The sequence below is a fragment of the Colias eurytheme genome, chromosome 9, assembly GCF_061535395.1.
Source record: "Colias eurytheme isolate Ceu_HAF_F1 chromosome 9, ilColEury1 Martin Lab GWU primary, whole genome shotgun sequence".
Lineage (NCBI taxonomy): Eukaryota > Metazoa > Arthropoda > Insecta > Lepidoptera > Pieridae > Colias > Colias eurytheme.
In genome coordinates, this window is record NC_142988.1 from 8849913 (window position 1) to 8863405 (window position 13493).

General features: G+C 31.3%; 1 protein-coding gene and 1 non-coding gene across 2 annotated transcripts; both read left to right on the forward strand.

Moving 5' to 3' along the window:
• The first annotated feature begins 424 nt into the window (after positions 1 to 424).
• On the forward strand, positions 425 to 12300 carry LOC149905989 (uncharacterized). The gene is made up of 4 exons (XM_090105988.1): positions 425 to 491; positions 632 to 710; positions 5421 to 5603; positions 11853 to 12300. The coding sequence occupies exons 2-4, from the start codon at positions 636 to 638 to the stop codon at positions 12258 to 12260; spliced, it is 666 nt and encodes a 221-aa protein (XP_089962114.1). The 5' UTR covers positions 425 to 491; positions 632 to 635; the 3' UTR covers positions 12261 to 12300.
• LOC149905990 (U6 spliceosomal RNA) lies at positions 10638 to 10744 on the forward strand. Its single transcript, XR_016457116.1, has one exon. It is a non-coding gene; the product is annotated as a U6 spliceosomal RNA (small nuclear RNA).
• Positions 12301 to 13493: the final 1193 nt, after the last annotated feature.

Below are 13493 nucleotides of genomic sequence, written 5' to 3' on the forward strand. Positions count from 1 at the left end.
TCCTAAACTAAGTACACAGTGATTTAAGATGACGGAACCCTAAAAATATAAAATATCCGAACAGGGAAACCGCAAATCATCTCTCAACGGAGCGGTGAATATGTTTGCAATTTTCGATTGTGGTTTTACAAGGTAGATACATTCTGGCTAGCAAAAATTGTTTATAGTTAGCGTGTATGGTTAACATTGTGCAGTCAATAAAAATCGCTCTGGAAAGCTTCAACCGCCGATATTTACGTTCTAAATGATTAAATGCTTCATTGTTATAGCATCGTGGAAACGGTGAGATGGATGTACCTAAAAGCGGTGCGTTCCCGAGTGATACCTAAACTTGCAGAGCTTTACGCGTTTTTAACGGTCGGAGTAAACATAGCGTAAGTTCATTATGTATTTATGTTAATTCTTGCAGTGTTCTGGCGCCTCTATCAGAGTACGCGCACACGCACTCACTTCGCGAATTCATTTGTTCGTTAAACGAGTTTTAGTGTTAGGTGTGTTTAAATAAGTATTTATAAATAATATTTACATTAAATAAATTGAAGCGATGGGCTAGGTATTTAAAAAATAAATAATAACAAGTTTTAATATAATTTAGTTGAGGTTTAACATGGTTGTAATTTTCCTTTAACAGCGAAATGAATTTGAAATTAAACAACGAGGTAAGAAGCTCAGTCAACCTTCTTCATAAACCGCCTGTCTCTTCTGTAAAGGTAATTTTAAAATAACAAAACTTTACTTTCTATTTTCTTTAATAATATTAAAATTTAGCGGCGCTGTACAGTTTATGCAGTAAATTTTAACCATGAAAATATTTTTCCCATAGGTAGATACTAACAATTCTAGTATTTAATTCTTTAAAATCTTTTGGTATTATAAATTAACTGAATTATAAATTAACTGAATAAACTCACACTTTATTTATTCAGTTAATTTATAATTTCTTGTACAGTTGTTTACTTTTAATAAATCCTGTTGTTTAAGGATAAATATATTAATTTCGATTTTTATCAATACGGCTCTGATCAGAACGCGTAAGTTAATATAAAATAATAATAATACCTAATATGAATTTCCGTTCCTATAAGTTTGTTTGGTATTGAACAAAATATTTTGATTACTGTGTGAGATTTAATTTATGGTCCTTGATTTACATTTCTGCGATATTTTAATTAAAGAGAATAACTGAAAGGTCAGGTATATTTTTAATTTTTAACAAAATATTATTTCTGACTTGCATCTATATTTTTTTAATTGTTTGTTCATATTAGTTTTAGATTATATAACTAAAATATTTATCTCACAAGAAGGATTTCATTACATTCATATTATTTACAACATTTTTGCGATACGAATTTATAAACTACAAAATGACAATATAATAAAAACATCGATATGTGGGTTTATAGTTTATACCAAAGTGAAAAATATTTTTTTTATCATCATCACACAACTATTTTGACGTTTCTTTTGACAATTAACCAATTTCTATGTGACCAATATCTAACCACTCTAACGTACATTGATAAAAATTAACAATAATTTATGTGACTTGTTATCAATCTCAATTAAGATCTAGGATAGATAATAATAGAAGAGTTGGCAATATATCTAGGCTTCGTGAAAGAAATTATAACAAGCACCTAACAATACGAACGTAGGAATGTTAGTAGGTATCATGTAGGTATGTATGATGATAATATGAACTTCATGAGTAGGTACATACTTACAAACTGGCATCTAAACATCACCAAAAAAATTACCACATTATAGGTATTATAAACAAATTCTAGTTCGAGTTATAGTTAGTGTAAAAATTATAAGAATAAAACATATTTATAATTGCCTTATGTATAATTGCCGATTTAATACGTAAATGAATATGCAAATATTAAAAACACACTTAAGACATCAAGTTAAAATATCCCAATAAGTCTACCACTTGTAAAATTAACTGCCATGTTTACGTAAAAGTATGAGTGTAGAGTTTTTCTTGTAAATGACTGTATGAGCTATCAAAATCACCTGTTAAAATTTGTATAGCTCTGAAACCACGTGTGTTCTTTCGCCCACACAAATTCGTTTCAGTGGAGTAAAAGAATTTCACGAAATAAACTAAATACCTGAATTAATTAGGCTCTCTAGGACAGGCTTGTTGAAATTATTTTGATATAAAATTGTCTGTGTATTTGATCAACAAATTATTTCAGGCTTTATAAATAGGGTATTTAGTAATTCTTGTATTTCGTAATTTTCGTATTAGAAAACTAAAATAGATGTTAAGTTGTACCTAATTGTTATCTTTATAATAAAATGAGATCTCGCAGGATAATATAAATATTTTTAACGAATTTTATAAAATCCGAAATCTCAATTTAGTTTATTTAATATTAGAGAGAAAGAAGATTAAGGCTTTGCGGTTTAATAATCGAAATAAAGTACGTAAAATATATCATGAGGCTCTTGAAATATCCAGTGGGTATTATTTTCTGTCTGTAGTATTACCCCTTTCAAGGCATAGAAATATAACTTTGATTTATTTATTAAATTCATAAAGATGTAAAAGGAACGTGGGTGTACCTATCCACACCAAACAATTGAAAGTAGATTGAGCCATACAAAAACTTCCATAAATTAAATGTTGTTGTTTTTTCAATAGGAAAGTTATAAAAGTAATGTTTCAAACTTACCTACCGGAATTATATCGTTAAATTTTATTTTGAGAATATTGGTCCGCCTCGGCATCAGCCTTCCTACTAATATAGCATTCAGAGATCATGTACAATATCCATATCCAGCGGTGAAATAATTTTGAAATCGACCCAGTAGTTACCTACTGTCTAGTGTCTACTGAGATAAGCCCGTTCAAACTAACAAGCTCTTTATTATTGCATCGCTTTAAGTGGCTTTAATTTGGTTTCATATTGTCGTTCATGAAAATTGACACACGAAAATAAAAAAATATACAAAATCTAGATATAAAACATAGGTTATTGGTCATTGTAAAGGTCCTGACAGGGTAAATGCCTGGGGCGACCCTATATTATGTCTGTCAACATTTCCTATCCAATATATTTACGCACGGTTGACAGAACTGAAAGGAGATTGATCGGTCTTTGACGGGAGCCGTTTAGAAAAATGAATTCATTTCTGAACGGATGTAATTATATGTTATACCTGTGCCCCGCGGTTTTACCCGCAGTAGGTATTCCGCTCCTGTTGGTATTAGCGTGATTATATTATATAGCCTACCTTCCTCCATAAATGTCAAAAAATCTAACACCGACAGAAGTTTTCAAATCGGACCAGTAGTTCCTGAGATTAGCGCGTTCAAAGTTCAAACAAACAAACTCTTCAGCTATATAATATTAGTAAAGATATAGAATACTTCAAATTGTACAAGCCATGTTACAAAAAAAAATTGTACTCTTACCCTTATTATAAAGTAATCAAAATTATAAATTAACTAGCTTTCCACCCGCAGCTTCGCCCGCGCAGTCAAAGAAAAACCCGCATAGTTCCCGTTCCCGTAGGATTTCCGGGATAAAACCTATCCTATTTCCCGGGATAAAAAGTAGCCTATGTCCTTTCTCGGGTATCAAATTATCTATATGAAATGAAATGAAATGAAATGATTTATTTTGCAAGAAATGTGGTAGATTTACAGATGTTGCATTATATAGAGATATATAATTGGTATAGACCAAATTTCATGCAAATTGGTTCAGTAGTTAAGGCGTGATTGAGTAACAGACAGACAGACAGAGTTACTTTCGCATTTATAATATTAGTATGGATACGTTGCATTTTTGAATTATTTCGATTAGCTTATTTTTTACTACATGCTGTTAAATATGCTGTATTTTACAACAATTCAATCAAAATTCCTATCAGTATTCTGTTCTAACAAAGAACGGATAAAATCAACAGTTTCAGTATGAAAATATTGTTACACACTCACAGATAGGATTAAATAAATAAGAATATTGTACGAATACGATTGTGGGTATTCATGTTAAACCGCTATAAAAATATTATCGTTTCGCTTTATTTTCCTATTTCCCAATTAAATATACACACATTTAGTATTGTAGGTATATAAAATGTTAATCCATTTTGATTTTTATGAGCCTTGTTTTCCTTTCAAGTGGCATGAATTGTTTTTTTGTACATATCTGTTTATTTTGCCTTGTTGTAAATGTACGTATAATCGTTCATGTAAAAAGAAAACAGTCCTTGCATAAAGCAAAGCGTCTTCAAAATTACTGATATAAATTAAAACGATATATGTACTGTTAGATGAAATCAAGAACGCACATCACTAGTCGCGGCCACGTCCCCTCCCTAATGCTGGCAGATGTCAGTCTATTGCGCGGGAAGAAAGCAGTGTGACGCGACATTCCGTTTTGGATAGATTATAAGCTATTAATTCATTAAAAGTCTTTATTTAATATCTTATTAGTACGTAGACATTTTAAATTCACTCAACCTAATATAAGAATTTTAAAATTAATTTACTTAACGTTCCTTGTTTTCAAGTCTGTTTGTCTGTTCAATTTACTGCTTCTGTCTTGTACAGTACAATCTCCTTTTAATATATGTACTAACGTATACCTAAATTAACTCTTTAACACTTTGCCAAGAATTAATAATTTTCACATCAATAAGCAATTCCTGAAATTCATCATTAATTATTCCACTACGAAAATGAAAGTCTGCAATTTTAAAGTAATCTATAAAAGAAAATTAAATAAACAATGGATGTTTTATTTTGAAAAGAGATGGAGAATTGATGTAATAACGTATGTTTACGAAATTCAATTTTACGTGTCGATTGACAAGACTTGTAATATCCGCAGATGTGGATGCGCGGAATGCAATTATTGGAAAAATAGGAACCTATAAATATCACGTTTTTATTTTTAACTAGCGGTCCGCCCCGGCTTCGCCCCGTGGGACATATTTCGCAATAAAAGGTAGCCTAGCTATGTTCTTTCTCAGGGTCTAAAGATTGTCTGTGCCAAATTTCATCAAAATCGGTCCAGTAGTTTATGCGTGAAAACCATACATACATACAAACCTTTCCTCTTTATGATATTAGTACAGATATCATAATTTCAGAATTGTAAAATAAACAAAATATGAGATTTACGTACAATTCTGGGGTAGATTTTAAAATTCAATTAATGTCGTGTAAGCCTGGCAATACTTGAACTCGACGTTAATTTTGTCAGGCTCGGAAAATAACCTTCTCATCTCCAATATAATGAATAATACTTCTTGTTGTGTCATAAACTTCAACTAAGCGTAGGTATAATTTAACGCTTTAACGAATATTTAACACGTTCACGTCAAGATCAGATACAGGTTCCATTAAAAATGTTAAAAAAGTAACAAATAAATATTCACACTAAATGTTTCAGGAGGAGCGGCGTCGTACCGGTCGCTACATAGCGATTCTAGTAGGCATATGCCTTCTCATGCTGGCTATATACCACGCGTGGGTCCGTCGCATTCCAGTCGTCGCCAGTCTGGTGGTACCAGCACTCATCATGTTCGTGTACGTTGGATGGGTTCTATACACTGCATCGAGGGATAAAAAACGGGTAAATGTTAATAATGTATAAGTAAGAACTTTAAAGAATGATCACGAGGCGGGATACGGTAACAAGAAATTTCAGAATGAAACGCGTGGTCTTCTTTTATGCACATGATGTTAAATTTTTATTAAACAAGAAGCTGGATAATTTGACATCTTTGTGGATTTCACACATGGTAGAATAACTGTATCTATAATCGCGATTCGCGATAGATTAAGTATTATATACTTAATCGATCGCGTTATCTTAGATGAGCTTTATTTTTAAAAAGCGTAACATTGATAAATCATAAAACGTTTGCTTTTCGTAAAATAAATAAGTATATTCATATTATATGTACTTACTTAATTCAATTACCTTTCACGGACAATTCGATATGATATGATTGTCTTCGTTGTCTAATCACATAAAGGAAAATACAAATGGACTTATTATAATATTATCTGCCTTTGAATTGTCTCATAAATAATATGAACAATATACTTAGTTAATAAAATTTTCTGATAGCCACTTCCATTGTTTGTTAGAAATTTTAATTTGTTAGAAGTTGTTTATTTATGGGAGTTATTTATTAAACAAGATGATTAGTTTTTTTGTTTTCATTTTGAAATTGTGTTTAAAGCTACTTGCAAAAACACCACTTCAATTGACACATTTTTGTGGCGAGAATAGGTATTCGAAGATCCCACCGCAGGATTAGTGCGTTCATAGTTTTTTTGATGAAACCAAAATTTTGTGTCTCATAATTAGGAAAATATATATCGACTAGGTTGCCAGTCAAAATTTGGAAAAAATTGACTATATTATAAATAATTTATTTACTTAACTAACTCAATTAATTCATTTCATTTCATTTCATTTCATTTCATTTCATTTCATTTCATTTTTCATTTCATTTCATTCATTTCATTTCATTCAATTAATCCTCATTAATTGAGTTAGTTAAAATTCTTAAAGGTTTACATTATTCACGACGTTTCAGAGAAATTTCTAGTATTATCTTTTCACACAATAATATGAGATTTATTCGCTCAATAAAGCTAAATAAATTGACATGATTGATAGAATCCGATACAACGATGTTTTTATTGTGGTTTTCATAAAATAAATCAATTAGGTACAGCATACGAATTTCTGAAAGGCCAACTAAACGTTCGTAAAGTCCCCGACAATGCAAACGATCATGAGCGGCGATGAACTTCCAGAAAGTGAGTCTCCTGCACTTTTGTTGGAGTTTTCAATTATTAAAAAAAACTCAAATCAAATATCAAAAATCACTTCTCGCCCAATTCAATGCTAACATTCTGAAATGAAATTTCCTGTTATCTCAAAACATGTTTTCATAATAAATCTCATTAATTCCACGTAAATGTCAGAGTTTTCCTAAGTAAACTTCAATGATTATTTATTTTCTCTATGTTTACCAAATACAAATATGGCTTTCCTTTTGTCGTCGACATTTTATATCTTTATAAATAAGTAAGAGATTAAATAAAAGTGACATAATCTTGGGATAGAAGTACGAATCTACTATACTAATATCATAAAGCTGAAGAGTTTGTTTGTTTGAACGCGCTAATCTTGGGAACTACTGGTCCGATTTGAAAAATTCTTTCGGTGTTAGATAGCTCATTTACCGAGGTAGGCTATAGGCCTATATCATCATGCTACGACCAACAGGAGAAGAGCCACGGGGGTGAAACCGCGCGGAGCAGCTATAGTATCCACATAAAATAAGATGTCATGTTTATAATATCTATTATGTATTATTACTGTGATTATTACACATTGCTAAATACGAGCAAGCGTGCAAAACATAAGCATTTTGCAACCCGGAACTATTTTACATATATCCATCACTAACCATGATATGAAGCATCAAAATCGAGACTCTGATGAGATTTTCTGTAAACACAGCGTCTGATTCACTCCCTCCACTGTTTGGCTCTATGTAAATATCTGCGAATACTACCGCCAATCGATAGACGATGCTTTGACCGTGTGTTTACAGCAGCTGGTATAAATATATTGCAAAGTCAAGAGCATGGTCCACGGTATGTTATGCATCTTAATGAGAGAAAAGTTAGTTAAATAAGCGCGGTAGAGTTACGTTAATTAGATTTTTTGTAACAGTTTCCTCTAATTTGTCTAATTTTAATCATTTGTTTTTTTAAATTGATTTCAACAATCAATTTAAAAAACAAATGATTAAAATTATTGATATAATATTGGTATATTGATAAAAAAGATCGAGATGAAGCACAAGGCAATTATGTTTACAACAGAATATAATACATATTCAACAATAAATCATTCACTATGGTAGATATCATTCAATATCATGTTCATGATATAAGGATAAGGTACATGATATTTTTGGAAATATAAAAAGACAATTAATCTTGAAACCTATTAATAATATGAATGTGCTGCAGACAAAAAATATTATTGTAATTACTGTCTAGTATTTTCCTTTAGAATAACCCTGAAATTATCTCCTGATTTTTAACGTGAAAAAGAAAACCTGGAATAAACAGTTTAGTGATTCATAAAGATAGCTTGTTTAATGAACGTTTAGTAAAAAAAATATTGCTATTTATAAATTCGTGAACTGAAAGATTTTAAAAGACTTCAGTGAATTCCATTGATAGATTCATACCTGTTATCGAATTTATTGTGAAGTCTAGAATAAATAACATTATTTCATCTTACTTTCAAGTTTAGTTATGTAAATATATTTCAGGTACGTAGACCAAAACTATCTTCTATTTGATCTTCCTTGTAAATAAGTTTATTACCAAAGGGGATCATAAGTTCGGTTTGTGGGTGGACCATAATCACTTGATATTGAATTAGAGTTTAGACCGTCATTATTTTAACATTTTGATATAACATGTTGGGTCTGAAAATTGGCTTAAACGTCTCATAAACGATTATTAAAGAGAAAATCTATTACTTCAATGCTTACAGCGATTTTTCTTAGGTCAAAAGGTTATTAAGCACATACATATAATAAAAAAGAGTGTTTAACACGAAAATCGTACACTGTATTAATTAATAAACTGTAGTAATAATTCGCTGGTTTGTCTCGATCTTATTACAAATAGTTCATCTGACAAATAGTTAAAAACAGTATAAAACTTAATGTTTTATACTGTTTTTAACATAAAACATTTAAATAAACATATTTTTTATACAATCATATGAAAACAATATTCACAAAGATAATACGCCCAAGCCAGCAAAGCCTCAACTTTAGTACCTGAAAGTTTGTTTCAAAAGAATGATACACGTGTCACATCCATATAAAATTGTGGGGATTTTTGCAATGTAAAACAAAGTTTCTTTTGTTACTCTTGGCTAGCAACTGAGAACACTTACACGAGGAACTGATATACCCTTTAAAAGATAAACATTACGACTTAGAAAGTTTTTGCCTTAGAAGGAATAATTTATTTGTATTCACAAGGGAAATCTATGTTCGTAAAAATATGGCTTTTGTAGCAAATCACGATGCCTATATTTGTAGTTTATAATGAGCGAGAATATTATTAGGAGGTTTTTTTAATACGCATTTGTCACCCAATCGTATATTTACACATTTAGAAATTTTATATGATTGTCTAGCCATCGTAGAATTAATTATATCAACAGTTTTCTGTTTTTAAGAAAATCCCTCATACTGCTACGAGCGTTTATGACTACAGCTACAATGCTACAGACAGACATAGGTTTAGAGCCAACTGCCGGCTGTCGACTTCGTAATTCTACACTTCTAGTAACTCCATAAATACTTTGATAGTTTTGTACAGGCATAGGTAATAGGTATATCAAAAAATAGAGCATAAGTAATAAAATTTAAAGATACTGTAGCTGTAGTACTAGTATAGTACCAAATATAATATTATCTTGGTTATAAGTTTGTTATAACTATACTATAAAAATACTACAGCTATTTCGCTACCGCTATAATTTAAAGCTTGGATAAACAAAAATATGAGCGCGAAAATTGTGTTTACGTTTCGAACCCTTTTGTTTACAACACTCATTAAAACGCAAGGTTAAGTTCAAAAAGTCAAGTACGTGATTAACATTTTATCGCCTATGTGGGTGTGTGTAATGATTTGAAAAAATCATAGCTGTGTTTGTTGGGGTAGAAGTTAAAAATAAATATTTATAACAAGCGTCTACCCATTTTAATTTTCTTTGTAAAGAATTGAATGGCTGTATTATGAGGGAAACAATACAATATTATGTAACTTCTCATTGAAATAGTATAAAAAGCGCCCTGTAATTGTATTAAGCCAATTAGGTGTGCCTACGTAAAATCATCCGAGAAACAGACAATAACTAGTTACCTATATAAAAATAGAATTGTAAAAAACATTTATCTGTCCGCTCCACTTAATTTACACGAATATTAAAATGTCCACAGTTGATAAATTATTCGTCACAGTCAAAGTAAATGAAAGAATTGTAGAACACTATTTTATTTTAAAATGTTTACGTGGCGCTCAGTAAATATACATAACAAATTAATTTACTATGCGATGGTCGAAGTTGGTAAACAGGTCGTTTATAACAGGCTTAGCTCGAGAACCGCAATAACCTAAAATTCGATACATGTACCATGTTACCGGCCACCGTTTAATTTGATTGGAGTGACAGCACACCTCGCTAACGTAATATTGTTAGCTATCGTTGCCTCCTGAGTTTACTTCATCTATATTCACCTTGTGGCTTATCCTGTATTGATGTTGCAGGATAACGCCATCAACATTTATAAAATATAACGTTAATAACGAACTATTGAATTTGTTAATTCCACCCACAATTCTGGGGCGGTAACTTAATTAATTATCAGTTCAAAGGGCACAGAAGCCTATAATTATAACAGAGCTATTAATATGTACCAAAACGAATTATTTAAATACCTCTTATTGATATTCATAACGGTATTTGGCTTGTGTCCAGATGGTACAGTAAAGTAATAATTGATTTAACCGTAACGATCCAAACGAGATTCATTCCAGGTGTCCTGTACTCGCTTCGGCAGTACATATACTAAAATTGGAACGATACAGAGAAGATTAGCATGGCCCCTGCGCAAGGATGACACGCAAAATCGTGAAGCGTTCCACATTTTTCCCGTCCGATTAGGGCCCTTCTGGCCTCCTCCACTCAAGCGACAGCTCAAGCCGAGGTTCGTGGTCCCCGTCAAGGGGGGACGCCCTTGTGCATGTCGCTACCAGGGTGAACCTTCAGTTCACCCCCGCGTCCGCGTTAAAATGTAGAAGCCCTTCTGGCTAACATTGAGAGACACCACACAAAAAAAAAAAAAAAAAAAAAAATCCAGGTGTCCTGCGTTAAATACTAGGGAGAATACATTAGCAATTCCAATAGTCAAGAGATTATTTGATTATAAAAGTCTGATACCCCTAATATATTCAATTTAGATTCAATAAAATATGCATGGGAATTCTTTTATCAATTAAGGTTTTAATTACAATCGTTCAATAAAGACAAAGAACGACATTATGTTATAAATTTTATGCCTGTTAAGGAATATATATAAATTTAGAAAAGCTTTATTTATATGGACAAACACGAGTCTAGGTTGTACATTTCTAAAACTAAGGTTGTACATTTCTAAAACAAAGCTCTTTTCACAAAATTTTAATAAAATTAAATTTAAATGTTTCAATTATCTTATTGATAAAGAGCTTCAGTGCTTAAATACAACAACGTTCTTAATATCCATTGCATTCAAATTTTAAACAGTCGACGCGAAAGAATAATATGAAAATATTTTTGTAATAAACACTATCTAAGTACGACAATAAGTCTTGAACTGTGTGCCGTAGTTGAATTACCATCAAAAGACATTTGGGATTTGTTTGTCGTAGTTTTACGAGACTTTTGGGTTATGAATAGGAAATTCAACTGCACGGATACATTTAAGCTTTATTACAAACTATCTGTACGTTTACAGCGCAATGAACGTTAATCTGAATTCGTTTCAATCTGTAGCTTCCTTTGTTCTTGGAAATGAGTTAATATAGGACTTCCTCTGTTCCCGTGTACATGCAAATTATTTGACTCGGATAGAAATTAGAACATAAGATTTCTAGTTTTCAATGTAAAATGAGTTGTTTTTTATTTATCACAATATTTACGATATTTATAATGGTACGACAATTAAATCGATGATTATTTTTAAAATGAAATAAAAAGAATTTATTGTTACGTTTTCAGTTATTGCTGTTGGATGCAGAAGCGGCGTTGAATGCAGCGTCTTTAGAACATACAGAAGACCAGCGTTCCGACGACGTGTCACACAATAGCGTAGAAATATCCGTTATATCGAACAAAGACAATTCCAAAGTAAATTCTCCTCAAGACACTCACACTTGGGCAGAAGTGTGTACAACGTTATTAAAGGAGGACAATGAAACAAAAGAAAACAAACGCCCAGCATTTATTAAACCAATAATTCTAGTTAACGACAAACCAGCGGAGGATCTAGACGAAAAATGGACACATGTTTTAGAGACTGTGTATGGAGATAATTTGAAAAATTATCAACGAAGAAGAAAATTTAAACGGAAATATTGCCGAAGCAGGCGGTATGCCGCTTTCAAAAGATCATATTCAATAGGTTGATAATGTGAACCTGCTAGTTTCTGAAGTCCATCATAATATGCGTAGAGAAGAATGAACCATTGTTTGAATTTTAATTTAATTCTAATGAGAGGAATTGAGAACTTAATCAGATTCTGTTTTATTTAAGGAATGTTTTATCAGAGTATGTGAAAACAAAGTCTCACCAAACCCTGTAAAAGTACCGACTATTGAAATTTATTAAAAAAAAACAATTTGCATAAAAGGATGAAAGTTTCGAATAAAAAGTATGACTGTATTTATTACGTAACTTTAAGGACTTACCGTAATTCGTGATATATAGACAACATATTTTAATAAAATATTGACAAGAAATCGTGTTTCTCTGTTTATATCACAAACAAAACGCATCATTCAGAACAATTGTGTAGCATACATAATGATATGGGTAGGTATTTATAAATATATTATGACTTTTTCTACTCATGATAATACTTAACCAACAATGGGGGATTCGAATGAATGTCTAACATTTTCAGTCTTTTATCTCATATGATATTCTGATTTACAGTGACTTTAGAGTAGCGCACATTCAGTTAATGTAACATGCATCTGTGAAATTCATTGCTAAGTTTCAGAGTAATTATACAAAATTACTCTCTCCGTACATAACTTTCAATACGCTGCACATTAACAAAAGTATCCGAATTAGATTTGCATATATGTGTGGAACAAAGCTCTACTATTAACTCTAAATTATTACATTCAGAATGTCGTAATAACATTTGACATTGTATCAGTACGCTATTCAAGTTTATTGGTCCAGATAATCCATTGAAATAGACCGAGGAAAAAAATTGAATAGGAATCAATTTATAGGAATGCAAGCAGATATATGGATATGGTAATTGAATTGATTCAATACTGAATCAATGCCTGTACTTTAGTATCTAGTCTATATCTTTCTTCAAAATGTACAAATATCTCTTAACTTCCTCAAGTACAGTGACACATATTATTAAATGGTACGTAATCAACGTACGTTGTATGATATATGCTTAGGACAATAGCTAAAGGAAATGTTTCAATTAGCTAAGGTTACAAGAAGCTTTGTTACAGCTGTTGTTCCTTGAAGAGGCCTCTTAATCGAGCATCCTTGATACGAGGAGGCTGTAAGCGTTTATGACATACTTCATTCACATACTCGAGTGTTACCAATTACAGTAGGGAATCTACATGGATAAAAGAGTTATTATACGGTATTAAACTACAAAT

Excerpts from the sequence above, each read along its gene's own strand:
- LOC149905989 (XM_090105988.1), top strand. The coding sequence starts at position 636 with ATGAATTTGAAATTAAACAACGAGGTAAGAAGCTCAGTCAACCTTCTT. Across the intron at positions 711-5,420 it reads CGCCTGTCTCTTCTGTAAAG|GAGGAGCGGCGTCGTACCGG; the intron begins GTAATTTTAAAA and ends TAAATGTTTCAG. Across the intron at positions 5,604-11,852 it reads CATCGAGGGATAAAAAACGG|TTATTGCTGTTGGATGCAGA; the intron begins GTAAATGTTAAT and ends TTACGTTTTCAG.